Source organism: Gymnoscopelus braueri (assembly GCF_963280865.1).
Source record: "Gymnoscopelus braueri genome assembly, chromosome: 23".
Taxonomy (NCBI): domain Eukaryota; kingdom Metazoa; phylum Chordata; class Actinopteri; order Myctophiformes; family Myctophidae; genus Gymnoscopelus; species Gymnoscopelus braueri.
The window spans coordinates 15,685,816-15,713,189 of NC_137625.1; the positions used below are offsets into that span (position 1 = coordinate 15,685,816).

General features: G+C 42.5%; 2 protein-coding genes across 2 annotated transcripts in view; one reads left to right on the forward strand and one right to left on the reverse strand.

Moving 5' to 3' along the window:
- The window catches only part of LOC308079565 (metallophosphoesterase domain-containing protein 1-like), a gene marked incomplete at its 5' end in the record, with an annotated part of 54,547 nt that extends 44,636 nt beyond the window's left edge, over window positions 1–9,911 (forward strand). The window contains one exon of the mRNA XM_080421114.1: window positions 6,968–9,911. Within this exon, the coding sequence (XP_080277240.1) occupies window positions 6,968–7,089 (122 nt within the window). The 3' untranslated portion in view covers window positions 7,090–9,911. The remainder of the gene's footprint in view (window positions 1–6,967) is intronic.
- A 1,202-nt stretch (window positions 9,912–11,113) lies between these two features.
- efcab6 (EF-hand calcium binding domain 6) lies at window positions 11,114–25,729 on the reverse strand (the record flags this gene model as incomplete). The annotated part of the gene is made up of 13 exons (XM_080421115.1): window positions 11,114–11,236; window positions 12,096–12,245; window positions 13,027–13,217; window positions 13,720–13,906; window positions 15,473–15,691; window positions 16,971–17,195; window positions 17,807–18,010; window positions 19,490–19,703; window positions 21,251–21,406; window positions 22,918–23,088; window positions 23,856–23,974; window positions 24,766–24,990; window positions 25,601–25,729. The coding sequence occupies 13 exons, from the start codon at window positions 25,727–25,729 to the stop codon at window positions 11,114–11,116; spliced, it is 2,313 nt and encodes a 770-aa protein (XP_080277241.1).
- Between the last annotated feature and the right edge of the window lie 1,645 nt (window positions 25,730–27,374).

The window sequence follows — 27,374 nt, forward strand, 5'->3', positions numbered from 1 at the left end:
TACAGCTCCATCTGGTTCCATTCGTATATGCTCTTCTGAGTTGAATTATTGCTACTGATTTGACTGTGAACGTACAATGTGGATACACTGTGGCATTCAGTATGCAGCTAAATCCTCAGCGTTCGTTTAACCCTTTAGGATGCTTCCATGTCATTTTAAGATGTCTTTGGCTATTAAGAAATATGCATTTTTTTCAAACATTTGTAAAATATTTTGTTCCAGGGACTCTGTGCTTGAATATCTGCTATTTTTGAATAGCCAAAGAAATAAAAAAATGACACAGATGCGTTCCCGGTCTTAACACATTGCGTGCCAATCGCGTAGATCTACGCAAACCTAAATAATTGCGCAGCGTGCCAGTCTACGCGAAGTGGTCTTTTTTTTTTTTTTTCGCAGGTTCACATTTCATTGTAGGCCTCCCTCGCAGTGACACATTTAATTGTAGCACACCCGGATATGGATATACTGTATCCGTATCCGGAGATTTTCGTTCCCACCCACCCTCGCTCTAAATCTTCCCCTAATCGGCCATTATCTCGGTTGTTGTTTTTGTCCTCGCTGATCGCTGTTTAACATAAACCGCGACGACTGCACAATGGAATGTCACCGATCGAAACGGTCTTCTCTGGGCCACTCACACAGCTACCCTGTGTGTCTACAAACAGTTTAATGCGCGATCTTAAGGTATTTAGCGAGGTCTGTGGCGACGTGAAAAAAACAAAAAAACAACAATAAATCGCTGGCACTGGTGAGTACATTATGATATTAAACTCTGGCGTGGAATGTGTTAATGGGTTAAATCTGAGAGTGTACAGATGGTCATTCTGGGGTTAGAGAGAACGTCATTATGTCCAAAACTGTTACTTTACAGGATTCAAATAAAAGAAAACACCAAAAGTAGCAGATCTACGTACAAGCTGTAGTATGATCGAGTAGGGCGTTAATTTATGAAAAAACACAAAAAGTTTAAGTATTGGAGATAGGCGGTTTCTGACCGACAGAAACGATATATTAGATGGTTGAGCATTAGTCTCGCGTAAAGGACCCCTGAATTGATATATTGGCCACGGACCCCCATCTCAAAATATTTTGTGCCAGGGACCCCCCAGAAGAGATGATTTGTGTTAAAAAATGTAAAATTATTCAACATTTTTCACAACACAACACTTTCACAACACAACGTATAATTGGATGAAGTGGTTAAAATGATTGTGATGCTATATTAACACTGGGGACCCCCTGGCACCCCCCCAAGGACCCCTGGGGGTCCCCGGACCCCACTTTGAGAACCAATTGGTAGTCAAGGAATTACTTTTGAATGTTTGTACCTCAATGGATTCATTTGGGTACAATTTGTACACTTTGGGGGTAAAGTTACACAGAGGATTAGACTGTGTATGCTCATTGCTTATCAAACTCCCATCCAGTGTTGCCAGATTCTGTGAGAGAAACAAGCAACCAGGTCTAGGAAAACCAGCCCAAACGAAGCGACTATGGGCCACATGAGCACTTTAACATATACATCAGCTATTTGAAAATAGCAGATCTACAAGCTCACATTGTGAGCTTGTAGATCGGCTATTTTCAAGTAAAAACTTGCGAGGAAATTATAATAAGCAGATATGGCAACCCGGCTCCCATCCAGGCCAGCAGAGGCAGAAAGGTCCTCTCCATAGGCAGCTCCATAGGCTGCTTTTTTTTGGGGTTAGCCGGTCAGCGCAGAGCCCCAGGGGCCCCACCGGTCCCTCATTGAGAGAGAGAACCAGATTAGTAACTAGATCATATTCATATCAGGAGAAAGAGGCTGAAACCATCCCTGTTTATCAATGTGTTAAAGCAGTAGTTCGCCCCAAAAAAATACTTATTTTCTATCAATTACACACTCCATGAAGTCTTGAATTTATGGAGATTTTTTTTGTTTTCGTCACATTCCTAAGCCAATAATAATAATTATTGATGACCGCCAGTCTGCGGTAGGAGACACAATGGAGAGTGTTTGAGTCTCTGCCGGTCTTCTACTACGCATTACGTGTTCTAGAGATTCACTTTAAAAGACAGAGAAATTAAAAAAGACTTTTTGTGAAGATAACCATTTTGATTGGATTCTTTATACAGTAAATCATTGGTTCTCAAAGTGGGTCCTTGAGGGAGTTCCAGGGGGTCCCCAGCTAAATGATGGATAGTTAGGAACAAAATGGACCCTTATGGGTCTGTAACTCTGAGAGTTAAATTAACATTGATTTTACAATATAAATTGGGGTCCCAGAGATAGAAATGCCATTACAAGGGGGTCCGTAGCCTATAATTCATGTCAAACCGGAGGTCCTTGAAATTAAAATGGTTGAGAATCACTGCTAGAGCCGTAAAAAACTTCTCTTATGGGGGTCCCTGCCTGGCATATCTTTTCAAAAGGGGGTCCGCGGGCTAATAAGTGTCAAGTTGGGGGTCCTTGACATGAAAAAGTTTGAGAACCACTGCAGTAAATGATATATTTGTCCCTCAGAATATTTCCCCCACACAATGACTATGTAGCATTTTGAAATAAAACATGTCAAGTTGAGTTCTCTTTGGAAACAGATGGTGTGCTGACCTGATCTCTGCATGATAGTACTTTCATGATCCATGACAATTAGGCCAACATTTCTACTTGCATAGACGATATCTAAAAATGCAACGGCGGATTGCCATGAAAGTTGGATCTGCACAACCTGTAGGAGCTGCCTGTGGGGCTTCCAGTAATCATGTTTGAGGGCAGTAAGTGCTAATGATGGGTTCACAAGTAGGACACGGCAGCAGAACCGCTACAGCTGGCTGACAGACATAAAAAGAAAGTGGGCCTAATGCAAAGGGACAACCCACCACAAGAATACTGGCTGGTATTGCATGTATATCGTTGCATCAGAATTGCTACAGTTCAGCACACAATATTTCATGCTTCAGCACGATGTATACAGTATACATTGGCCAGCCCTCTGCTGCATGTATGTATAGTCTGTAGACAACCCTAAAGTGGCTGAATATATTGATATTGTTTTTTGCACACCCTGTAAGGTTATGCAAACATTATCTACACTTTACATTGTACACACTGACACACACTTTACAATTGTTTCCATTTACACTTTATCACTTTATTACTTATTGCTGCTAAGTTTTTTATTATTATTGCATTGTTTGCACAGTTCAGTCAGATAACTCACAAATCGATAGAATGAGAATACAAGTGTGGATGTAATATTTTATCTTGGCGTTCAGGCTCTGCGTTAAAAATGTAAAATTATTCAACATTTTTCACAACACTTTCACAACACAACGTATAATTGGATAAAGTGGTTAAAATTATTGTGATGCTATATTAACACTGGGGACCCCCCCAAGGACCCCTGGGGGTCCCCGGACCCCAGTTTGAGAACCAATTGGTAGTCAAGGAATTCATTTTGAATGTTTGTACCTCAATGGATCCCTTTGGGTACAATTTGTACACTTTGGGGGTAAAGTTACACCAAGGATTAGACTGTGTATGCTCATTGCTTATCAAACTCCCATCCAGTGTTGCCAGATTCTGTGGGAGAAACAAGCAACCAGGTCTAGGAAAACCAGCCCAAACGAAGCGACTATGGGCCACATGAGCACTTTAACATATACATCAGCTATTTGAAAATAGCAGATCTACAAGCTCACAACGCGTCGCGATGCGACGCATTGTGAGCTTGAAGATCGGCTATTTTCTGCTACATTTTTCTCCCTGCTCAGCACAATTAAGACAACCATCATTAACCTTTAAGAGCAGGGAGATAGATATATAATAACAACCCCCCCATGGGGAACAGAACCAATAGCAGAGCCCACTGGTGGTGCTGGGGTGGTGGTGGGAGCAAACGCGGCATGACAACACCCATGGCACACAAAGCGGACGGAACACAGATGTAAGTGAGCTTAAATAACCCGCCCGATTGGACAGCTGATTGCCACGTCAGTGTATGACGTACTGTATGGGTCTGCATGACGCTGTAAACAGCCACATAGAATGAGCATGCATGAACCTCTAACTCGCAGGCTACGTATAATTTATTTTTGGTCTGTGCATATATATTTTATGGATATTGTATGTTCACTGCGGGATCAACATATATTGTGAGCAACAGCAAAATAAGCTTTAAACTTAAAATAGAATACCATCATTTAAAAAGCGCCTTTTGACATGGGGGGTGGCGCTAGAGGAAAGACCATGGCGTGACCAAAAGTTCTTACTCAGGGGAACATGATTGCTTGAGCTCTGCAAGTTCCTCGGCAAATCGGCCTGTAGATTTTGAGATATATTGTGTGCAAGTGGAAATTGTGGCCTACTGGTGGCGCTAGAGGAAAGGCCATGGGGTCGCCAGAATCCATCGTGGCCATCTGGTGTTCATGAAGGTGCACAGCAAATTTCAGGGCAATCATGCCAGTAGTTTCAATCAAGACATTTGTTTTGGACCAAAGTGTTGGAGGGATGGACAGACTGACCGGTCCATAGAGCTCCAGTGCTAGTAGGGCTAAAAACAAACTTCTTTCTCTCAGGACACGCATATTTATTTATTATTTCTAATTACAGACAGATTCGTTCTGTATTCCGTGCTTGTAAGATCCCTCTGGATGCTCCCTTAGTTAACAATCCTTTGATTGAATATTTATCTTTGATTGACATCATGAACAGAGATTTTCATGAAATTTGCTTTATTGCCATTAGTAAGTATTTTGAATACATTTATTGGAAGCAGCGTGTGGAGCTCTCAGAATGGTTAGAGGGAAGCTATACAAGATATATAATATTAATTTAATATAAAATGTTATAACGTTATGAATAAATAATCTAAAACAAAAAAAAAAGCTTTAAAATAATATTTCATTAAGTGCAAATAGCGTGTGTAGACGATGAACTATTAATATGATGCATGTTTAGGCATCAGATCAAGGTAGAACAGAAGCTGTTACAGAGCCAGCTTGTTCTGGACATAGCATCTTCCTGAACGTTTTTTAAAAGTATAACATTTTTGCCAGACCCAAGGGGTCGGGCTTACATGAGGCTTTGTACCTGTTTCATCCATACATGGGCATGGTCACTTTGTCCTCCGGCCCCAGCCAAAAAAAAAGTCTGTCACTTTGTCCTCCGGCCCCAGCCAAAAAAAAATCTGTCCCCCAAAAAAGTCTGTCCATACATGGGCCTATGCCCATGTATGGACAAAGCACGACGTGTGTCCCAGCCATAAAAGTCTGTCCCCCTTTCGTCCATACATGGGCATAGACACAGGCTGACACGTCATGTGAAGTCTGGGTCTGGCAGAACCAGGTCTCCTGGTCTTGTTAAATATAGCCTATTTGATTATTATTCTTATTGATTATTGTTTAGGTGTGATAATCGGTCATTGTCATTCATTTCTTTGCATATTTAAGTTATTTGCTATATCTTGGCAAGGGCAATTTTTGTTCACAAAGCCTAAAAGCCAAACAGAAATGTAATTTTTATTCATATGTTCCAATGTTCATCACAATTAAATCGTTACTCACAATTATTTGTATGTTAATGAATGGTCATGATGACAGCCCTAGTGTTGGCAGTGTGGCTCTGGTCCTCTGAGTGCACGGAGGTGGATTCTAGACCAGGGTTTCTCAAAGTGGGTGCCCTGGCACCCTAGGATGACGTGACAGTCCAGGGGTGCCGCAGAGTAGTTTGATAATATTTGGAATTTATCAATATCACTTCAGTTTAACCACTTAGAACCTCTATACCTGAGCTGCACTGTACTTGATGCATTCTTTTTCCATCTACGCCAAATCTCTTCACCAAAAACAGCAGATCTACAAGCTTACGACGTGCCACCTTACAACGCGTTGTGAGCTTGTAGATCTGCTGTTTTTGGCCCGCGTTCCCCCCAGAATAGGGATGCTGTGTCAAAGTTATTTTCAATCTGTCCTAATGGAAACGGATAGTCTCACAAATATATAAATGTATATATTTACGTACCGTAATATGATATATATAATGTATCCTCTAATTTAGGGGTGATTCAGGGGTGCCGTGCGATGAAAAGGTTATTTGCGGGGGGTACCCTGAGCCAAAAATGTTTGAGAACCACTGTTCTAGACACATGCAGATCTTCTTTTGAGGGCAGATCAACAGCAATATGATTTTTAGTGCTGTGATTCTCAAACTTTTCAGGCTGTGACCCCCAAAATTATCATATTTGAACTGCCCCCCCCCCCCCCCCCCCGATAAGCGCTTGGAATGTATTAGTTGAGGCATTCAATTTAGTTTGACTCAATTCCACAGCTAAATATTGTGAAAATGGCTGATCTACAATCTACGAGATTGTAGATCGGCTTATTTTTTTCCCTCTTTCTTATATTATTTGACAATTTGGCCAATGTTTGACCAGTTTTTATTGTATAGTTTGTTGATTACTTTTGATGCAGTAATGGTCTTTTTCATTTCTTTCTTTCTTTTTTGAGGTATTAAAAAGGTCCTAAATTGTCGCTTCACTGTCATCTTGTTTCTATCATTTGCATGCTGACTCATTGACAGGGGAGAAAACATAATCTCCTCCTCCCAGCCTGTTGGCCTCGCAGAAATAATTTACTTTTGGGTTAAAAAAGACAAGGGTCAAGGTCATAAGAGATGATGCTGTGGGGCATTTTGTTTAATTGATCCATTTGTATGTTGTATTTCATGTGCTTTGATTTACTTCAATAGGGTTCATTCATGCCATTTACTCTGATCTTGCGCTTCGCTCTGGGCAAGTGTCTGCTAAATGCCTAAATTGTCCCAGTCTAGCTTATTTTAGATTCATAAAATGTTTGTAAACACAGAAAAGAGAGAGCTTATTTCTCGAAGCGATGCAAAGTGTCCCAAAAACAAATCTGTATCTGTGGTGTGATACTTTGGTTTAATGAAAGTGGACTCATTGAAAATATGCCCATGCATGTTCCCTAGGTTACGGCATGATGACCGACGGCACCACGACGTTCGTCAACGCCTCCGCCTGCACCGTCAACTTCCAGCCAATGAACGCGCCCATTGTCTTTGACCTGCCCAATCCCACCCGGTCCACATGACTGGAGGAGGAGCCGCGCCCCGAAGCACCTGTCACTAATCAGGATAAAGGTAGAAGGAGAGGTAGGTGAGGAGGGCGGGCAGATGTAGGCAGATAATCTGTAAATATTCCAGGCTCATACTTTAGAGGAGCGTGTCTATCTGTGCTCGTGTGTATGTATGACACACATACACATATAGTACAGTATGGTACATGCCCAAGCGCCTACTTTATGGACCATTTTTACCAAGAGATGGGACGTTCTGCCAATCTTTCCTTGGCATCTATTGCTATTTTACGTGCCATCGTTTCCTGTATCTCGACAATGGCACTGAGTTGGAAGACTCACCAGACTGATGGGCTAGCCAAGCGGACAAAGTGGCACTTATCACATGAACAACCCACACATGTCCTGTGTTGCACTGACAATCTGAACTGGCTATCCTAGTGACCTGAAGAGGTGACAAGCGGGGGACCCCGACTTGGCTGCTGGCCTGTTCTTCTCCTCGCGTCGCTGAAGCCATGGACTCGCCAACAATAAAACGACACACTGTACACACCCGACACCATGTCTGTTATGGGGCTGTGGCCGCATGGTTGATGGCATGTTCCGTCTACAGAACTGAATAGATGATCAAACGTTACGGCAACAGTCGCCAACTGGGATACATTTTTGTTCCTAGCTCACTTCCACTTTTGAACATTAATTTCTCATCACTTTTCCTCACTTAGCCCCTTTTCTCTCTCCACATATACCACTCCACCCCCCACCCCCCCCCATCTCTTTCCTCCTCTTTCGGCCCGAGGCGCGCTGGAGTGCGCCCATGTGAATGTGAATGTGTAAGCGAGATCAAAGCGTGTGTGAGGGCAGCTAGAGGTCTCTGCCATGGGCTGTGTGCAAGTCGGAGTGTCAAACGTGTTGACACCGCTCCCCTGGGTCTCATTACAAACCTCGGTAAGCCTCTTAACTAGCCGAGAAGCGATACGGAGAGGCAACTCCATGGCATGCACTTCTCCTTTTTATATTTTCTACCCCTTCGCTCCTCGCTTCCTTTCCTCTGAAAACCTTCTACCATCTTGTGCAGCGCAGGCTCCCCTCTCTTTTGTTTTCCCCTTCCTTCCTTCTTTCTTTTCTCATCGCCATTTTCAAATAATAGACTCGGCACTCAGCCGCGGTTTATGTTCCGTGATCCCGGCAAATGTACTTCAAGGTCACGGACTGGGAGGCTGTGGAATGTGAGACATGAATGTCAAGAGGAGTCTATAGGCAGTGTTGAAGTACAATGTAAAAGTGCTGCGCACCAACAATGATGATGAACAGTGTGTGTGTGTGTGTGTGATTGCTTCTCAGTCGCTTCCCTAGTGCCATACTTTCGAAGGGATGCAATGTGGGAATGAACTTTGAGCCCTTTGCGAGGAGGGAGGCTGTAAGTAAACGTACTGTAACTGCTCTATGTAAAATGGTCTCTGTTGATGTAAAGTTACAAAAAACACACAAAAAATGACTTGAATTTTTTTCCCTCACTTTTAATACAAAGGTGTTGCTATGCTTTTCACAAAGAAATTGTTGAATATTTGTGTGCAGAAATAATGTGGTTGTTAGATTATAATTTGGTCCATCTCTCAGTAATGTAAATGCTGATTATTCTATCTCCTCTCTCGGTGAAGCTGATCTCGCACCCCTGTAGTGATTATTAACTCTTTCATGTCCGTAAGCAGTTGCCCGTGTTATTTTTTTAAACGCTCTTTGTTCTTGTCTCCTTTCTTTCTCTTCTCTCTTTTTTTTTTCTTTCTTCCAAAGCCCCACTGAATGAGGGTCTTCTGAATAAGAGTCTGTGGTTAGCTCCCTGTGTGTTTAGCGCAACGCAGTGTTAACACTTTGATCTCTGCGCTCCCCTACATGATGTACGATCACTCCCCGGGGCTGTGGCTCATAACCCTCTCGCATCAGCATTCATTGTGTTGGCTGATGTCTTGCTAATGCTTAATTTCATACTCCGCCGTGCTGCGGTGTTGCACGTACGAAAATAGACGATTCACAAGCTGTGAGCTGGTAGATCGTCTTATTTTCGGCACACAACATAAATGTATCAGTATATAAATCAGAGCGGGCACAGTTTTCTTTTCTCACAGAAACCCCACACACACCTACTGTACACTGATTTTGCAGTGTATGGATCATGTTATGAGATGTGCGTGCCGTACTTGCCTGTTTGTTTGTGTGTGTGCGTGTGTGTGTGCGTGTGTGTGTGTGCGTGCATGTGCGTGCTTGTCTGTAGAGTACATAAGACGGACTGAAGCCCATTGTAAAACAGATACGGCAGACGGCTGAGCTTCATCATTTCTAAAACAAAGTGGATTGTCTGTAGGGGGGGCGAGGTTCCGAGGACAGAAGAAAGGGAAGTAGAATAAAGGGAACTATTTAATGTTGAAAACAGAAAGATGGAAAGAACTTTTTCATCTCTAAAATTCCTGAAAAGCAGTCCGTTTGGTCTCGCTTTCCCGTTTCAGTGCTTCTTTTTGGGCGGCTTTTTCACTTTGATGCCCGTCTGCCTCGATAACTGTGCTGCGTTGCGTGTTTCTTGTTTTCTTGTAACAAAAAAAAATTATACTAATAATAAAGTTGCTGTTGTATTCTTGATTTGTTTTCTGGAGGCATGCTAAAGAGAAGTGAACTACAGTACTTCTGCTACTCAGACAATCTGCTTATGGTATTGTATCTTGCCATCACTGTTGGGGACTTTTCCATGAGACATTTTTTTTGTAACTAACAAAAAAAAAAGACTAAGACCCAACTACTGGGGAAGTTTTAACGGTGTTGTTCCTGGAGACAACTCTGTAAAATGTAAAGTACCTCTCTTTCTTAAACCTTAAGAATACTGCTGGTTTTCTGAGAGATTATACATAAATTCAATAAAAATCTTATCCGTGCCCGGTGCATCGTGTTTCTTTATACCACACACATCCTTTTGTCTCTCTCTCTCTCTCTCCTCTGCTCCTTTTATTCTGTTCTGTGTTAGACGTGCGCTTTAAAGAAATAAAATGAAATAAAAAGGTGGTGAAGAATCTTTTCCCTCCTGGTTTGTCTCTTTTGTTCCAATCAAAGGTATCTGTGTCTCGTATCAATTATAGAGCCCGTAGCGGGGAGTTAATTTCCAGTGGCTAAAACGGTGCGCTGCACTCCTCCTCTCATTTTTGTTGCACAGGTCTTCCACACCTCTGCACACTGAAATGAGAAGCCTCGTTCAAATAATTACATTAGTAATCCCGCGGGAGATGGGGTAATTTATTCGCGGACTGCTTTTTTACTTTGCCATTAATACACTAGCTTTCATGCACTCTCGCCTTCTCCCAGCACTCTCTCTCTCCCTCTCCATCTCTCCGTGTTCTCGCTTTAACCACAATAGCAGTGTACTTTCTTTCATTTCTGCTCACCCACTTCCACCATCTTTCAGCCATTATTCAGACTCCTCAGATTCCTGACACACTCTCTCTCTCTCTCTCTCTCTCTCTCTCTCTCTCTCTCTCTCTCTCTCTCTCTCTCTCTCTCTCTCTCTCTCTCTCTCTCTCTCTCTCTCTCTCTCTGTCTCTCTCTCTCTCTCTCTCTCTCTCTGCCTGTCTCTCTTTGTGAAAGCCTCCCTTGAATGAATGTCAAACGTCTCTCATTCTCATTGTCATCCATCTCACTTCACGCTTCCCATCTGAACAAAGACATGCAGACTGCCTCCAGTTGTGAATGTCGTTAAAAAGGCACTTTATTTGATTGCCTTGGGAACACAAATCAGTGTCAAATAGCCATGTAGCGTAAAGTAACAAAAAAAACATCTTGTAAATCATATATACATCTTGTCTCGTCAATCTTTCACACTTTCAAACTTTTAGGAGATACTCTGCACACTTGAAGAGTTGCATTAATCACTTAAGCCCTATTTCAAAAATGGTCAAAATAGCTATCTACAAGCTCACAACGTGTCATGATGCAACACATGAGCTTGTAGATCTGTTAATTCAGCTATTTTCTGGCTATTATATATATTGTTTCGCTGTCAACGAAGGAAAGCCCTGAGGAAGTGGTCGTAGGAGATCTTCCCTGAGGCGTTGGCATCAAAATAGGAGCTGAGGTGGAAGAACTCCTCTTCTGACAGATTCACACTGAAATGGCGCAGCACCTGCAGGGTGAAAATAACACGGATTGGCTGTCGTTGGATGTGTGTTTGTGTGTGTGTGTGTGTGCGTGTGCGTGTGCGTGTGCGTGTGCGTGCGTGCGTATGTGCGTGCGCGCTCGTGCAGGTGTGTGTGTGCGTGCATACGTGTGTGTTATTTGTCTCACTGTGGGTGTGTGCACATGTGCTTGCATATGTACATGTCTGCATTCATTTGGCGGAGTGGAAGGATGGCAGCTTCAACCAGATCCCCGATTGTTCCTATTGATCAGGGCACAGTGTGCTGTCATCAGGATATTGAACGATTAGTAAAAGGCGCAGACAATTATGTAGGAATGTCAGCTGCTGCACTCCAGGGCCAAAGATGTCAGGTTGGGCTAGCGTCAACCTTCAGCTTAATCGAGCAATTAACATCACTGATTGATTGGGGAGGGAACATTGTGTGTGTGTGTGTGTGTGTGTGTGTGTGTGTGTGTGTGTGTGTGTGTGTGTGTGTGTGTGTGTGTGTGTGTCATCCATTTCCATGTTCATGCGTTGCCACACACATTCGTCATGTCAGGATGTGTGGAGAATATTCTGTCAGCCATTTTCACTCTTGCTCAGACAGACCGCTGAGGGGAAGACCATTGGTAGTGGTTCAAATGGTTCACCATCAATTATTCACTGGCCTTCTCTACTTGGCTTTGAACGTCTGACATTATTTCAGTCTGCAGAGCAAGCCCTCTGCCTGGGGCAGGTGTACAGTACAGTACAGTACAGTACAGTACAGTACAGTACAGTACAGTACAGTACAGTACAGTACAGTACAGTACAGTACAGTACAGTACAGTACAGTACAGTACAGTAGGTACACGGTTTGCTTTACCTTCCTCAAGTCCTGCATGGAGATGTTGCCCGTGCGGCTTCGATCAGAGGCCAGGAAGCTGCGTCTCATGCAGCGCCAGGAATGCTGAACCGGCTCATACATCCTCAGCATGACCTCCACACACCGTCTGCTCAGCAGTCCATCATTCATCTGAAACGGAAAGCCGGAACACATTTGAACCGCGCGGCGAAAAATCACACAAAACCACACGGGGCAAACGGAGAGGAAAATGGGAAACCGCAGCAGAGCAGCGTTTCTTAGTAGTTCAGCATCTGAAAACAGAAATGTTTTGTTAAGAAGTGGTTCTGTCTGTTCAATTTCGAGAGACGCCATCCGATAAGACACAGCGGGGGTCCGCTTTAGTACACAGATGGCTGGTGCTGTCGAGACAATGCAGGTTTGTGTTAATTTCCAAAGTCAGTTTGGAAGGTTGTAGCTCACGGGTTGCCAGATTAGGCCCTCACCCACGCGCTCCAGTGACGCTTGGGGCTCGGCTTTGTCACCCAGTGGGGGGTTGTTCTAGAATGTGCCCACCCATGTGTCATTGTTCAAAGCATTATATACACCTCTCGCCGTGCCAAATAAAACCCCCAGAGAAGTGCGGAACTTGCCTAACTCACTCGTCAAGTAGTCAAGAGCTCGAGGGTGGGAGGTCCCTGCTGCGTTTACACAATCTGGCAACCCACTGTCGCCCGACACCACCCACTCTCAACTTACAGAAGCCCCACTCCTTCCCTCCCTCACAAACATAACACATTTATAATGTAACCCAACAATAAATAAGATGGAGAAGGAAATGGGAAGAAGCACTTAGGGAGCTGAAACACATTCTTAACAATGCTGTCAATGGTGCATTCTCTTCTTGGCACCCGTTTAATATAAAAAGAACATGAAAATGGAGAATATTGTAAAGGAGAAAAAAATGTCATACCTTTGTTGTAGGAAGGGGGAGTTTGCGTCGTTCGAACGCCTGCTGCTTGACCTCTGGTGGTCTGAGGTTCAGGAGGAAGTGGTGCAGAAAGTGAGGATATGACACGCGTCCGTTTTTGATGATGTCATATTTCATAGATAGATGCTCCAACTCCTCTTGAGTCACACTGATATTGAGGCACTGCAGGATGTCTGTAACGCATAGAAATTTGGTGTCTCCCGGGGACCCAAACATACAAAACTATACATCATGAATTCTTCACTTAACCCATTAAAACCGGGAGACATTTTAGATTTTAACGTTGGCCATTCAAAAATAGCAGATATACAAGCTCACAGCGCGTCACTTCGTGCCGCGCTGTAAGCTTGTACATCTGCTATTTTAGATTTTTTAAACCTTGAAAGTGTTTGAATTTTGAAAATTCGAAAAAGTTTGAGTACTACTGATTTAGAAGGCATTTGTAGAATTGGCCTCAGGTCTTAATGGGTTAAGCTATATTTTAAAAGCTCACATTGTGAGCTATTTCCACTATTTAATTCTGAAAACCTTTTCTTTTAAATATTTTCGTTCTTTTTAATTTATGTTTGTATTGTTGTAGGAAACAAAAAAAAGAAGAAAAAGAAAAGATCCAAAAAACAGGTCTCTGATACAAAATGGGGTTGTGTGACCTTATGTTTGGTTTTGGGCATTTACCAAGAAATGAAATGGTATTGATTTCTCCATCTTGTTGAGGGTCCTCCTCAGCACACCTCCTCTGGATGTCCTTCCAGTTACGCTGCACCTCCCCGCGTAGCTTCCTCTCCATGCTGCCCAGCAGGGGGCTTCTCGATCCCCGGGTCACCACTGCAGATGAAGCCCGGAAGCTGGACTGGGGGGCAGACTAGAGAGAAGGTACAGGACTAGATGACTTGAACTATTGGTTATCCTGGGTGTGTCAAATTCAATGGAGCTGCTGCAGTGGTTCCCATGCAGCCCCTTCTGACTGGGAGTAGTGCCCACTTGAAGATCTTGCCGTTTGGGCTGCCATGTTAATTGGTCAGAGGGGTGTTTTCAGCAAAAAATGTTCGTCGACTACCTTTTTTCACTGACGAAAACAAAATCAAAACGAAATCAAAACTAATATGGGGACTAAAACTGCTGCGACGCGTTTTGAGCTTGTAGATCGGCTATTTTCAGCATGCAACCAAGTGAAAAATCAGCCATTACGACACCATCAAGGCCCATCAAAATACATGTTAGTTTACTAAATCAATTGTATGGTATTTAGTCGACTAAAACTGGACACAAACTAAAACATTTCAGATGACAAAAATATGACTAAAACTTAATCAAAATTTGCTGTCAAAATCAACACTGGTTTTCAGAGCATTGTTCATGTTTATTTATATATTTGTGTTCCGGCTTGGATCAATAGAACTAACGTTGTATACTTTTAAGTTGCTATTTATCGGTATCACAATGAAAACACATTAAATTTTTTCAAGGTTCCAAATAATATTTTTTTACACTAATGTTATAGTATCATTAAAATATTAGTGTTTGCCAATTATTTTGGGGTCCAGGCCATAGGTTGGGAATCACTGAGTGAATCACTGTGTGTCCACATATTGAAAGGGTTGTAAAATGAACGACCAGAGATGACAAACTTTGTTTAGAGCTAGTATGCATTTTTACTATAAGTCAAGGCACTCCAGCATTGGGGGCTTGTAGAAATTATAAATATAATTTCAGCCCCTCTTGTACACCCGTAAACTTCAACGTAAATTTGAAATTGAGCTATAAGTGCTGCACCAAGAAAGCTGCAAATCTCAGTCTCCACTGCCTCCAACAGCCTTGAAAAGATGGCCTCGATTCTTTACAGCGACCATTTTGACTGTTAAACACAGTGGAAGATGGAGAATATTTATCGTGGTGGGTGTGTTTCATCTATAGGTGTTTGTGTGCCAGCATGACGTTAAGGAGCCGTCCACGCTGGCACACAGTTATTATTACACCTAAATGAAACACAATTAACACACCCACGGTTAATGTTATTACCTTCAGCTGTTTACCGCTCAAAATGGACACGAAAAGACACTGTATTGTAAAAGTCAAGCCTGAATTGTGTTTGACTCCAGTCACTGCTTTCTTTCTTGAATCATAGCACTGATGACTTAATTGTTAAAACAATTGCAAAGACAAATTTGATGGATTTAACCCAATAAAACCAGGAAAATATCTGCGTAATTTTTCACAATGTTTGCGTTGGCAATAAAAAAATAGCAGATATACAAGCTCACAGCGCGTCACTTCGTGTCGTGCTGCGAGCTTGTACATCTGCTATTTTTCCAATGTAAAAAAAATATCTTTAAAATGTGAGAACTACTGATTTAAATGGCATTTGTAGAATCGGCCTCGGGTCTTAATGGTTAAAAGGTTTTAGCCTACCGCGAAGCTAGAGAAATACCTTAGAGCGTTGAAGAATGGCACCTGCAGTCTTTGGGCGGCGGGACAGGGCTGCTGAGATGATCTCTGTGGGTTCAGGGGAGGGGATTGGGACATTGTCTGTACGATCTCCTGGTTCTGAGTGGGTGGTCTCGTCCTCTGCGCCGAAACGCTTCAGGAACTCTCTGTACTCCAGTCTCCCCATTGTATTCACAGGCATACGACTCCACACATGCTCAAACTGAGATGCAAGAGATGCGCGCGCGCACACACACACACACACACACACACACACACACACACACACACACACACAGACACACACACACACACACACACACACACACACACACACACACACACACACACACACACACACACACACACACACACACACACACACACAGTTTCATTGTAAAGAAGTACCTACCCACAAACTGAAGCCTGAGTTGGACGCAGGCGTCACTCACGGAAAATAGCCGATCTATAAGCTCACAATGCATCGCAGCTCGGCACGTTGTGAGCTTGTAGACCGCCTATTTTCGGTGCGCAACACCGGCGTGCAACCAAAGCATAAATCATGCATTGAGAAGCGAGAGATGCACATGCACGTACACGCGCAAACATTTCCATTCTAAAGAAGTACCCCCCACACTGTGAGATTCATGCGCAGCGCATAAATTGGCTTCACAGATGACTAGCTTTCTTGAGTAGTCAATAATTATCAACCAAGACAAATTCGTTTTTGATTAGAATAATTAAAGAAAACATTCAGACTAAAAAGAACATAACTGGCAAATACACCAGAATATTTAATTTCAGCTTCTTTGGAATCTCATTTGTAACCATGGAAGTATGCCAGTGCAAGTTAATTCAGCTTGAGCTCGTGCAGACAGTAGAGTTTGACGGACAATCTGTTTGTTCTCTTCTATTATCTGCAGATTTCTTGACTGCTGAGCCTGATTTATACTTGGCTGCACGCCGTGTCATGCACAGAAAATAGTAAATCTTCAACTTCGCAACGCGTTGCATCGCGATGCGTTGGGAGCTTGTAGATCGGCTATTTTCCGTGAGTGACCCCCTGCAATCATACGTTCATTAACCCTCCATTAACCCTCCTGCTCCCATATTTTCTCACAGAAAAGAAAAGACAGGAGCCCTCTGAAAGCTGGGGCTAGCTGAGCAGGGCACATAAGTAGCCTATTTTAAGACCTTTCATGGTATTATATGCAATGTTCCTGTTTAAATCACGGAACTGAGATGAATGGTATTATCTAACATGTCTCGGTCGGATGGAAGTATGTCCAAAACTGTTACTTTTCAGGATTCAAATAAAAAAATATCAAAAGTTGCAGTAGCTTCACGCCGCGTTTCGAGCTTGCAAATCTGCTACTTTTGATGCTTTTGTGTGATGCTGTAGTATGATCAAGCAGGGCGTTAATTTCCCCAAAAAAACACAACAGGTTAGAATATGGAGATAAGAGGTTTCTGCCCGACAGTCGACGAGATTCCCGTTTTACCTGGTGAGTTGAGAACTTCATCAGATGACTGTCACAGAGCTGTCTGAACTGCTCTTTGGAGACGGTGTCGCTGTGGACGGGGTCTAAGTCCACCATGGCCTTGGTGATGATGGCAGACTGACCACCTGAGACCAGCTCCTTGATCCTCCCCAGAACCTCTGGAATGGGGGACGTCTTGGTAGGGAGACTTGTGTTACTTCCCCTGTCCCAAGCTTCACCTGCTTTCTGTGGCATAATGGACCAGCACACGCACACACGCACACACACACACTACTGGTTGGTACTATCTGTGAGGGCATCAACATTTTAGGACGGCATTATTTTTGCTATATTTTAACTCACCGAAATAGACGATCTACAAGCTCACAACTCGCTCTACTGTGACGTCTTGTGAGCTTGTAGATTGGCTATTTTTGGTACACGACACCAGTGCCCAGCTAAGTATAAATCAGGTATAACTCCAACCCTAAGCCGTAAACCTAACCTTTAAATGCCTAATCCTAACCACATCCACAGCCTGACTCTTATCCTAATTGTAAGCCTGACAACCCAAATCTAATAATAACCTAAAAACAACCTTGTGAGGACCAGGAAAACTTTCCTCACAATATCTATTTCACAAATTCTACTATACTTGTGGGTACATTTGCCCCTCACCAATATAGTAATACAAGTGTACACACACACACACACACACACACACACACACACACACACACACACACACGCACACACACACACACCCACACACACACACACACACTCATCAACATGTATGAAACACTGAGGCATGCGCACAACATCATGCGATATATCTTAATCGTCGCCGCTCTCACTGTTGGGCTTGACGGCCTGCACTGGTTTAGGAAGTCTTTCCAGTTGATGGCGTGGTGGTGGTGCTCCCCCCAGTTGAGATCCAGCTTAGTCAGCATGTGTCTGTACTGGTTGTCTGTCTGTCGAGCACAGACGTTCTCTAGGACGCGCCGAAACGCCAGAGCACTGACCGTTCCCGTCTCACTCTGGTCGAAGGTCGAGAAGGCCTGAGGCAGAGAGAGAGAGAGAGGGGAAAGAGCTGTTCAGTTAAAGGTGAGGCTTTTTTAATTTCAAGGACCCCCAGTTTGCTATGCATTAGTCCACGGACCCCCCATAACTCAAGAGAGTGTACAAATAGAACCAAATGGACCCTTATGGGTACACTCTCTTGAGTTACAGACCTGTGAAGGTACATGTGGGTCTTAACTATCAGTCATTGAGCTGGGGACCCCCCTCCCCTGGAAACCCCCTCAAGGACCCCTGGGGGTTCCCAGAACCCAATTTGAAAATCCAGTGAAGTCTTTTTTTGTTTGCAGTTCCAAATTCCAAATTCTCTGTCCACCTTCAGATTTTTGAACCAGTTGACTACATGGAACCAGTTGGAGCATGTGTTTATCAAATATTTAAGTAAGAAAATAATACTCAGCAAAGCACTTTGTACAGTACTTTAACTAGAGGGGTTGGATAATGATGATGACCTTAAACCACTTAAGCCCTACATACTTTGTTGTACGACAAACAGCGAAAATAGCCAATATACTGTACAAGCTCACAAGCGACGCTTTGTGAGCTTGTAGATGTGCTATTTTTGTAAAGCATTTTTTATAGAAACAAAAGCGGAAAATGTAAGTATTGAATACAGGGGAGTGGACTCGGTGAGGGCATGCGTGTGCCGTCATAGACATAAATATAGGTATATGCCTCATTGGCTACTGGGCTGCATGTCAATGAATGCCACCCACATATTATGTAGGGCAGCTTGCCATAACTCCCAATGCACAAAAGATGCCTGAGTTGTATATAATATATAAGTACCTGAAACCAAAACCTTTCTTTACAATTACAATTACTGTTACTATCTATGTAAGATAAAGTGTTTTGGTGTGAAAACCCAAAGGTTTTTATTTAAGTATCCTGTAGCACAGTAGTTTTCAACCTTTTTTGTGCCAAGGACGCCCTAATTGATATATATTTGGCCACGGACCCCCATCTGAAAATGTTTTGTGCCAGGGACCCTCAGAAGAGAAGATTTGTGGTAGAAAAAACACAAAACATCGGTTGAGAATTCAGTATGATGATGTTAATTGTTGAGAGACCTCCTGCTTCAATAGACATACATGGGACATACATGCATTCGGAGGCACAGCGTTCATTACATTATTACATTACAGTCATTTAGCAGACGTTTTTATCCAAAGCGACTTACAATAAGTGCACTTACAGGTAGGGAACGAAAACTACTAATCACCAGAAGTCTTAAGTGCATTTTCTGCAAAAACAAGCAACCAAGAGTATACCTAGCGCTAAGGTAGAAGTGCAATATATAAGCTACCTACTTTCTTAAACAATAGACATACGTGGGACATACATGCATTCAGAGGCACGGCGTTCCCTACAAAACATGTCGCCCATGATGACGTATCGCGCCAATAAACAGCGACGGCCAACGAGGTATCTACGTTTATATCTCTATGTGTGCCGTTAACCTTGTAGAGAGTCGGAGAGGAAGCAGCCACTAGTTCCTTTATCCTGGCCAGAGCCTGCGTGAAGCTGAGTCCCTCCAGAGTCTCAACTTGATGGACGGCAAGACAGGGATCAGGATGGTGTTCACACTTCACCTCCTCCCCCGTATGGACAAACACAGACAGGAAGTCCAAATAGGCCAGCTTCCTGCAGTCATCATCCATGGAAACCTTAAGCCTATAGTGGGAAAGGGGAAGATGTACAGTTGTAACATACAGCAGATATACTGTTTATATACTGTATATTATGTAATATATTCTGAACTTTTTTCTATGTAATTATAAAAGCCCCTTTTACCGCTTTTACTGAAAGCTGTTAATCCAATTAACGATGTTCCATATTGGTGTAATGTTGGAACAGGATTTCAGTTGGCTTTTTTTAGATCATCAACCACAAAAGTTTCCCATTCTCTTAACAACTTTCACTTCCGTGAACTATTCAGGCAACACAAGGCAGAGGCCAGGCTTGTCTCTAAACGTGCATAGCGATCTTTATATTGTTCACCAATAAGAACTGCTTGACAACAACAAGAGATTCGCTGAAAAATCTAAAATTAAATTACATGCATAAATTATCAACTACTGTGTACAATGAAGCTTTCATCAGCTGGCATTTCCTGGTTTCACTCAGAAGACACGCACCGCTTGCCGGTGACAGTGAAATGTTCACTAACACTTAACTCGGTTGACATTTTCTAAGTGTGTCCCGGGAGAGGATTTCTGTTCATCCTGTGTGTTTTAGTTAGACAACTCTTGCATGAGCGTTACGTACTGTATCTATAAGAGTCAATGTGTAAACAGACACCATATGGAACTTCCCCATAAAGGAGGCCAATGTGTGAATGCACTGCCTTTGCCAGATATTTTGTATCCAGCAGCAACGTTATGGATTCCATGTAGGAAAGGGGCTTACGACAGTGTTGATGTACCGAATCTTTGTCTGTATTTAATTGTACTGCAGAGAAGACTAAGGTGGTCATTATAAGGTCATTTAAAATGTGTATTCTGTTGCATTCTACTGAATATAGTGAAACTGAATATTATTGCTATTGAAGGGATATTTCATTTTCAAACTTGTTTGGGGTCATTTTAACATCTACTCTGGCTTTTGTTAGCTCCCCAGACAGTTTTTAAGTTGCTCGATTCAGTATTTAGATATTTGATTTTCATTTTATCAGACCCTTTTTTTTACCCGTCCTATATAAACCCAAACTCCATTTTAAACATGTCAGATTCATCGAAAACACCTGTCCTTGGTTCTGGTGACTGATATTGGCCTTCTAATGTGTGAAGGGGCAGTTTTTTTCAATTACTTTTTTCATTTATTTTTCTATATATAATTATCCACTCAACCCCAGCATCCAGATTCTGGGGGGAACATTCGCCAAAAATAGCTGATCTACAAGCAAGTTCGCAACGCTTGTAGATCGGCTATTTTTGCCGAAGATATTTGGTGTAGACGGAAGCAAGCGGTCAAAGTACAGCTGTAACTCAAGTCCGGTTCTCTAAGACTAGAGGGTTTTAACCACCTACCATATGGTTAAGCGGAGTCCCACAGGGCTCTATACTAGTGTATTTTCAGTTTTCTGTTATTGTGGGCAAAGCTTTGCAAGTTGTGAGCTTATTGTCGATCTGCTATTTTCAGCAAAAGCTTTCTCCACAATACGGATGCTGGGGTTTTAGCGGTTAAGTGGTTATAATTATGAGTCACATAAACAAGCGAACCTGAGGAGGATGCGTATGAGCTGGTCTCGTTGTACTGAACAGCTGTAACTGTGGAGCAGACTGAGCAGATCTGCCACCCTCACAGTACCGTCCTTCCTCTTGTCCACTTGAGCCAAGGCCTCGCTCGCCGCTCCGTAATTGTTCTCCATTATTCGTCTGCGGACAGTCGGACACAGGCATGCAACAGCTCACCACCAAACAACGGAAATAACAGATTTTCTACATGTAAAGCCTGTTACACACTGGGGGGCATGATGAATAAAACATAACGAAAATGGAAAATACTCGCCGTGAATATTTAACATCAAATCTATTCATATACTGTTGTAGCTGATGCCTCATTCATAAGTTGATGGCTTTATTCGTGGACGTGGTACAGAAGTTCGGAACAATAAAACTTGTTCTGAATAAAGATTACGTTGCTTTATCACCACGTAACGTTTGCGTTCTGTGTGACATGACACAAGCAACACTTCTGGTGAATTAATCACGCAGTGTATATATATATATATATATATATATATATACAGTATATATATATATATGTGTATATAAATATAAAATGTATATGCAGTATATTAGTTGCACATCTGAGATGAAAATGTTTTTGTTTTGTTTTGTTTTAATAATAAGGATTTCTGAAAAGAATCACCCTGAAATGGCCTTACTTTATCTTTCAAAGCATTTGTTAAATATTAGAAATTAGTTTTATTTTTCCTCCCATAAATCAAAAGCACATCTACGCTTCTAATTAATTACGGTACCTAGAGCCATAGCTGGAAATGAGAGAAAATTAATTTGCCTCTGTATATTACATTCACAATATTTACCACGAACCCAGTTTTAGTGATTGTGTAATAATAATCATCGTATGCACAAATTGTTTCCGCGGCGGGCTCATTTTACTGCACAGCATTGTTTATCCAAATCCCTCGAGTATGAAGCCCGTTGGGAGATTAAAATAATGTGGAATAGTGCAATGTATTGACATTCAAGTCCAAGGCTTGTTCAGCATAAACATGCAGGCCCAGCCATCCTGAAACGCTCTGTTAAGTCTGTAATTTACAGTTTAATGCTCTGCATGTATCAGTAATTCATGCAAAAATAGCCGGATTACAAGCTCACAGCGAGCCGTGCTGCGATGCGTTTGTGAGCTTGTAGATCGTCTATTTTTAGTGAGTGACACCATCACACGACGAAGTTTAAATCGGGCTTAAGGAAACTTGGGACAATTGTGCACAATCAACACATTGTGTCATTACAAACGCATTGTTGACTATTAGTTTGGATAAACGAGGCTCATCTGTCATCGAAGAACAACGTGTACACATTAATTTAGATGTTCATAACCCTTTAAAAGTTATTTGGCCCTTGAAAGCTTAATCAAAGATGGAATCGCAACACAGGTCTGCCGAATGCATGATCATGAGCTCAGATATGATTTGTCTTTTCTTATTTCCATCCTAACAAAACCGGACAATGCAAGAAGGAATGTCTAGTGTTTCAAAAATGAAAATTGAATTAATCAGAAACACGTATAAAGGGTCAAACTAGTTACAGTAAGTCTTTGTTGTAGACACATTTGACTCAAAATAATTATGTTTGTTCCTTCCAACACTGAATGTCAGATTAAATGAAGGTGTTGCAGTATGAGCTTTCCATCTCACTCTATATCTTGAAGCGCTGCAGCATCAGAGGAGGCCTGTGTGTCAGTGTGCTGCTGGTCCATCACAGGTGCCAGATCCTGGGGGCCGGCGCCCGAGTCCCCGTCATGTTCTACCCCCAGTCTATCCAGGAACGCGGCAGTCGTCACGCAGCCGCGCCCCTCCGGATCGTACCTGCCAGCAGCAGCACAGGAATATAGGTGACAAGCGTAAATATGTTTGGTAAATTTCGGAGCTAGTTTGATTCCCGCATTGGGTTGCCTTTCGCCTCACCCGGTAGAGATGCACTGTATAAACAAGATGAGATGAAGGGGTAACACTGGCACACTGAGGCAAGCCTCACGGTGTATAGGATGATGAAACTATTGCAGTAGAAGTTTGGTAGCTTTACAGTATATCCTCTCTAGACCTGTGGTTCTCAAACTTGTTGGAAGGAAGGAAGGAACACCAAATTTTAATCTTAAGGCACACCAGTATTAAATTATAGCGAAAATGGTGAGTATAACTTATACAATAGGCTGGTTGTATTTAGTCTCCCTGCTCTTTTTTAGATTTAGATTGTGTCAAAGGTCATGTCTCAATGGTCATGTCTCATGGTCAAGATTCAGTTTATCCCCTGAGCAAGCAGGCCGGCTCTATTAGCTCAATGGTAAAAAATGTAAGCACTTGCGCAGGAAACCGGGTTCAAATCCGGGGGAGAAGAGGAAAGTTACATAGTTGTGCTTTAAATACATATTTTTTAGGGTATAGAATGTGCCTCTGAATTTGGAAATGAGTGAGCACAAAATACTGATATAGTAAATAGATAAAAACCTGTAAGTTTTTGTGTAGTTGTATACAGTATATTGCAATAAAAAGGTGTGGTTGTCACTAAATCCCAACCTGTACTTGTGTCATGGAACACCGTTGGGGAACCACTGCTCTAGATAGATGCTCCTTACCTTGACCACAGCTGTTCAAACGCATCAGGTCTCAGGGGGAGGTTGTAGCTGAACAGGAGGTACCTCAGGCCCTTTTTAAAGATCAGACCTTGGCCATTTGCATCAAATCGACACAGCGCCTGTTGGGAGGCAGACATGCATACAAACACATTGTTGCGTCATACTTGGGCACCCCCGGCCTCCATGAACGTGCTGTTTGGACGTGAACCGTGGCGTGCAGGGTGCAGACCTTAGACATGGATGGCCACCCGTGGCGCGCGCTGCAAGCTAGTTGATCATGGAGCTCATCGGGCCTTCTTGTTTGGAAGGTAGGACAGACAGACAGACAGACAGACAAGACGCGTACAAAGTCATTAACGTACTGTACATGAGAAGAGATGTTTCATCAAAAAGCCTAATATCATAAAAGACAGTAGTGGAAAAAGTATTTTACTTAAGTAAAAGCAGCAATACTGCAATCAATGTAGAAATACTCGGCTACAAGTAAAAGTCTGGAATTCAAAATTTACTTGAGTAAAAGTACAAAAGTATTGGTATCAAAATTGGTATCAAAAGTAAGTACTCATTTATACTCAAATCTTTTGAAAATAGCAGATCTAGAAGCTCACAATGCATAGCATCGCGACGCATTGTGAGCTTGTAGATGGGTTATTTTCAAATAGCCGAAATGTATATAGGGCTGAAGTGGTTAATGTATGTTTTGTAATAATAATCAAAATCTACAAAGTAAATAGTCACTCAAGTTTTCAAATAATTGTAGTGGAGTAAACGTACAATATTTGCCTCTGAGATGTAGTGGAGTAGAAGTAAAAGTACTGAAAACTGGAAATACTTCAGTGAAGTAAAAAAATACCTCAAAATTGTACTTAAATAAATGTAGTTACTTCACACCACTGACTCAGACTCACACGTTGGCAGGTTGCGTTAAGTGTGGCTTGCCATTATCCTGGACCACACCGAAGAACTCTGGGTAATTGAGGGTGCCTCCGGGATGCAGTCCGATCAGACTGAGCAGACGCTGGTATTCCTTCTGCCTGGCGGTCAGCTCCAGGCTGTCGAAAAGGTCTCTGAAGTCGCGGGCGTCGACCACACCGTCACCGTTCCTGTCCATAAGCCTGAATGCTGCCACGTTGTCCTGATCGGGTAGAGGGGGGGGGGTAGTCGGCAGTGATGGAAAAAGTACTTGAATGCTTTACTTAAGTAAAAGTATCAATACTGCAATTTAGCACTGCAATGTAGTACTCTGTTACAAGTAAAAGTCCGGAATTCAAAATTTACTTGAGTAAACGTACAAAAGTATTGGTATCAAAATGTACTTAAAGTACCACAAGTAAAAGTACTACAATGTTTGAAAATAGCAGATCTACAAGCTCACAACGCGTCGCGATGCCACGCGTTGTGAGCTTGTAGATCGGCTATTTTCAAATAGCCTAGGTATAAAATAGGGCTAAAGTGGTTAATGTATGTTTTGTAATATAATCATTTATATCTGCAAAGTAACTAGTTACTAAAGTTTTCAAATAATTGTAGTGGAGTAAAAGTACAATATTTTCCTCTGAGATGTAACGGAGTAGAAGTAAAAGTATAGACGATTGGAAATACTCCAGTAAAGTAAAAGTACCTCAAAATTGTACTCAAGTACAGTACTTGAGTAAATGTACTTAGTTACTTCACACCAGTGGTAGTCAGTGAGTGGAATCCTAACAAGTGATTTGTTCCTATGGGAGGTCAGTCGTCCTGCTCACCCCATGAATGTTCTTAATCCTGGGCTTCATGGCGGCCAGACACTGCTCGGCTGTCAGGAAGCGGACCTTGTTGTCACCAGCCTTACCCCAGTAGCCCTCCGAGTCCCTCTCCCTGTCTCGGGATGACATCTCTACAGACGACAGGCAGGAGGAAGAGAGATTTAGTGATTCATTGTGAGAGTCATTCAGTGATAATAGGTTTTTAGTAATGTTCCGGTTTCCCCTAATGCCGTTTACGAGAGGAAATTACATTGACAAATTAGAATTGTGTTCGTTTTCCTGGAGTGTATCTTTTGTGGTTTATTCAGGGGGTTTTTTTGGGGGGGGGGGGGGGGTTTACATACCAAAGACTACTCTTCATGTCTGCTAACCACTCTGGGCATTTAGATGTCTGACCTAATTTACATTTAATTAGCAGGAACTCACGCTTTTGATCCAAATTGAGGAAACCTTTTTTTTGGTGCTTTACAAACATGGCCAACTTTGTCTTGGTTTTGTTTAATGATTGCTTTGTCTTCTCTTCTTCTATTTTGCTCTGTTTTCTTTTCTTTTGGAGGAGGACACAAATTAGAGCAATGCCCTGCTGCTCCGATTTCTGCTTCCAAAACTCATAATTAGTGCAAACAAGCAGAAATGTGTGTGATTCTCAGTCTGCGTTTCCTCTCCCTTCCACTAATGAGAGATGGTGAGGCTTGCTGTAACTCTATATATAATCTACATGATTTCTCTGATGGCTCACGCACCAAAATAAATACATAATTTTGTACATAGGAAGCAGGGGACTATATGTGTGTGTGTGTGTGTGTGTGTGTGTGTGTGTGTGTGTGTGTGTGTGTGTGTGTGTGTGTGTGTGTGTGTGTGTGTGTGTGTGTGTGTGTGTGTGTGTGTGTGTGTGTGTGTGTGTGTGTGTGTGTGTGTGTGTGTGTGGGTGGGGGGGGGGTGTAGATGTGAGCATTGAGGTGGGTGGGGGTGGGTTTTGGGAGTCTTGAAGGATTTCTTTGAATCTCTATTTGGCACTGTAGACTGTTACATGCTTACAATGTGATGTGTTTTGAGCTCGTCCATAGGCTATTTTTGCATTGCCAAAGTATAGGCTTTTTAAAGGCCTCTGCCTTACCCTCATACTTAGCCAGGAACTCGGCGCAGTCCATCCGTCCATTTTTGAATCCGAGCAGTTCAGTGAGCATGTGAAAATGTTTATCCTCCAAAATGATCCAACTGTCCTCCAATATCTGAGAGGCCAAGCAAAAAGGAAGATGACTTTATGGGAGTAGAAATAATATCTAGGGTCCTATCTTGCACGCCGCCTTATACCCCTTATGCCTAAACTTATTAGCCATATTTTACTATTTTGAAAAACATTTTAAAATAGTTCAATTAGCTGATCTACATCGACATGTTGTGAGCTAGTCTATTTGAACTATTTTAACATGTTTTTCAAAATAGTAAAAGATTACAAAAAACGTTAAGGGGTAAGTCGGCGTGCAAGATAGGGCCCCTGGGTACTCTACAATGTTCCAACCACTTAACAGTGTGGATTTGACTTTTTCTAATATTTTATTTATTTTGACCCTTCCCACCTTCCGTAGATCTCCCTCAGAAAGCGCTTCATGCGGGCCATGGGTGGTTGCCTGGATCCGGTCGGTAAGCGAGGCATGCCGCTGATCCAAACTGTCTCTTATTCTCTTGAAAACAATGTCCAGAACACTGAGGGGGAAGCTGGGGGGAAGCGGCTGGACCCCAGCCCGGGGTTCAGAGTCCAGAATAGTCTGGG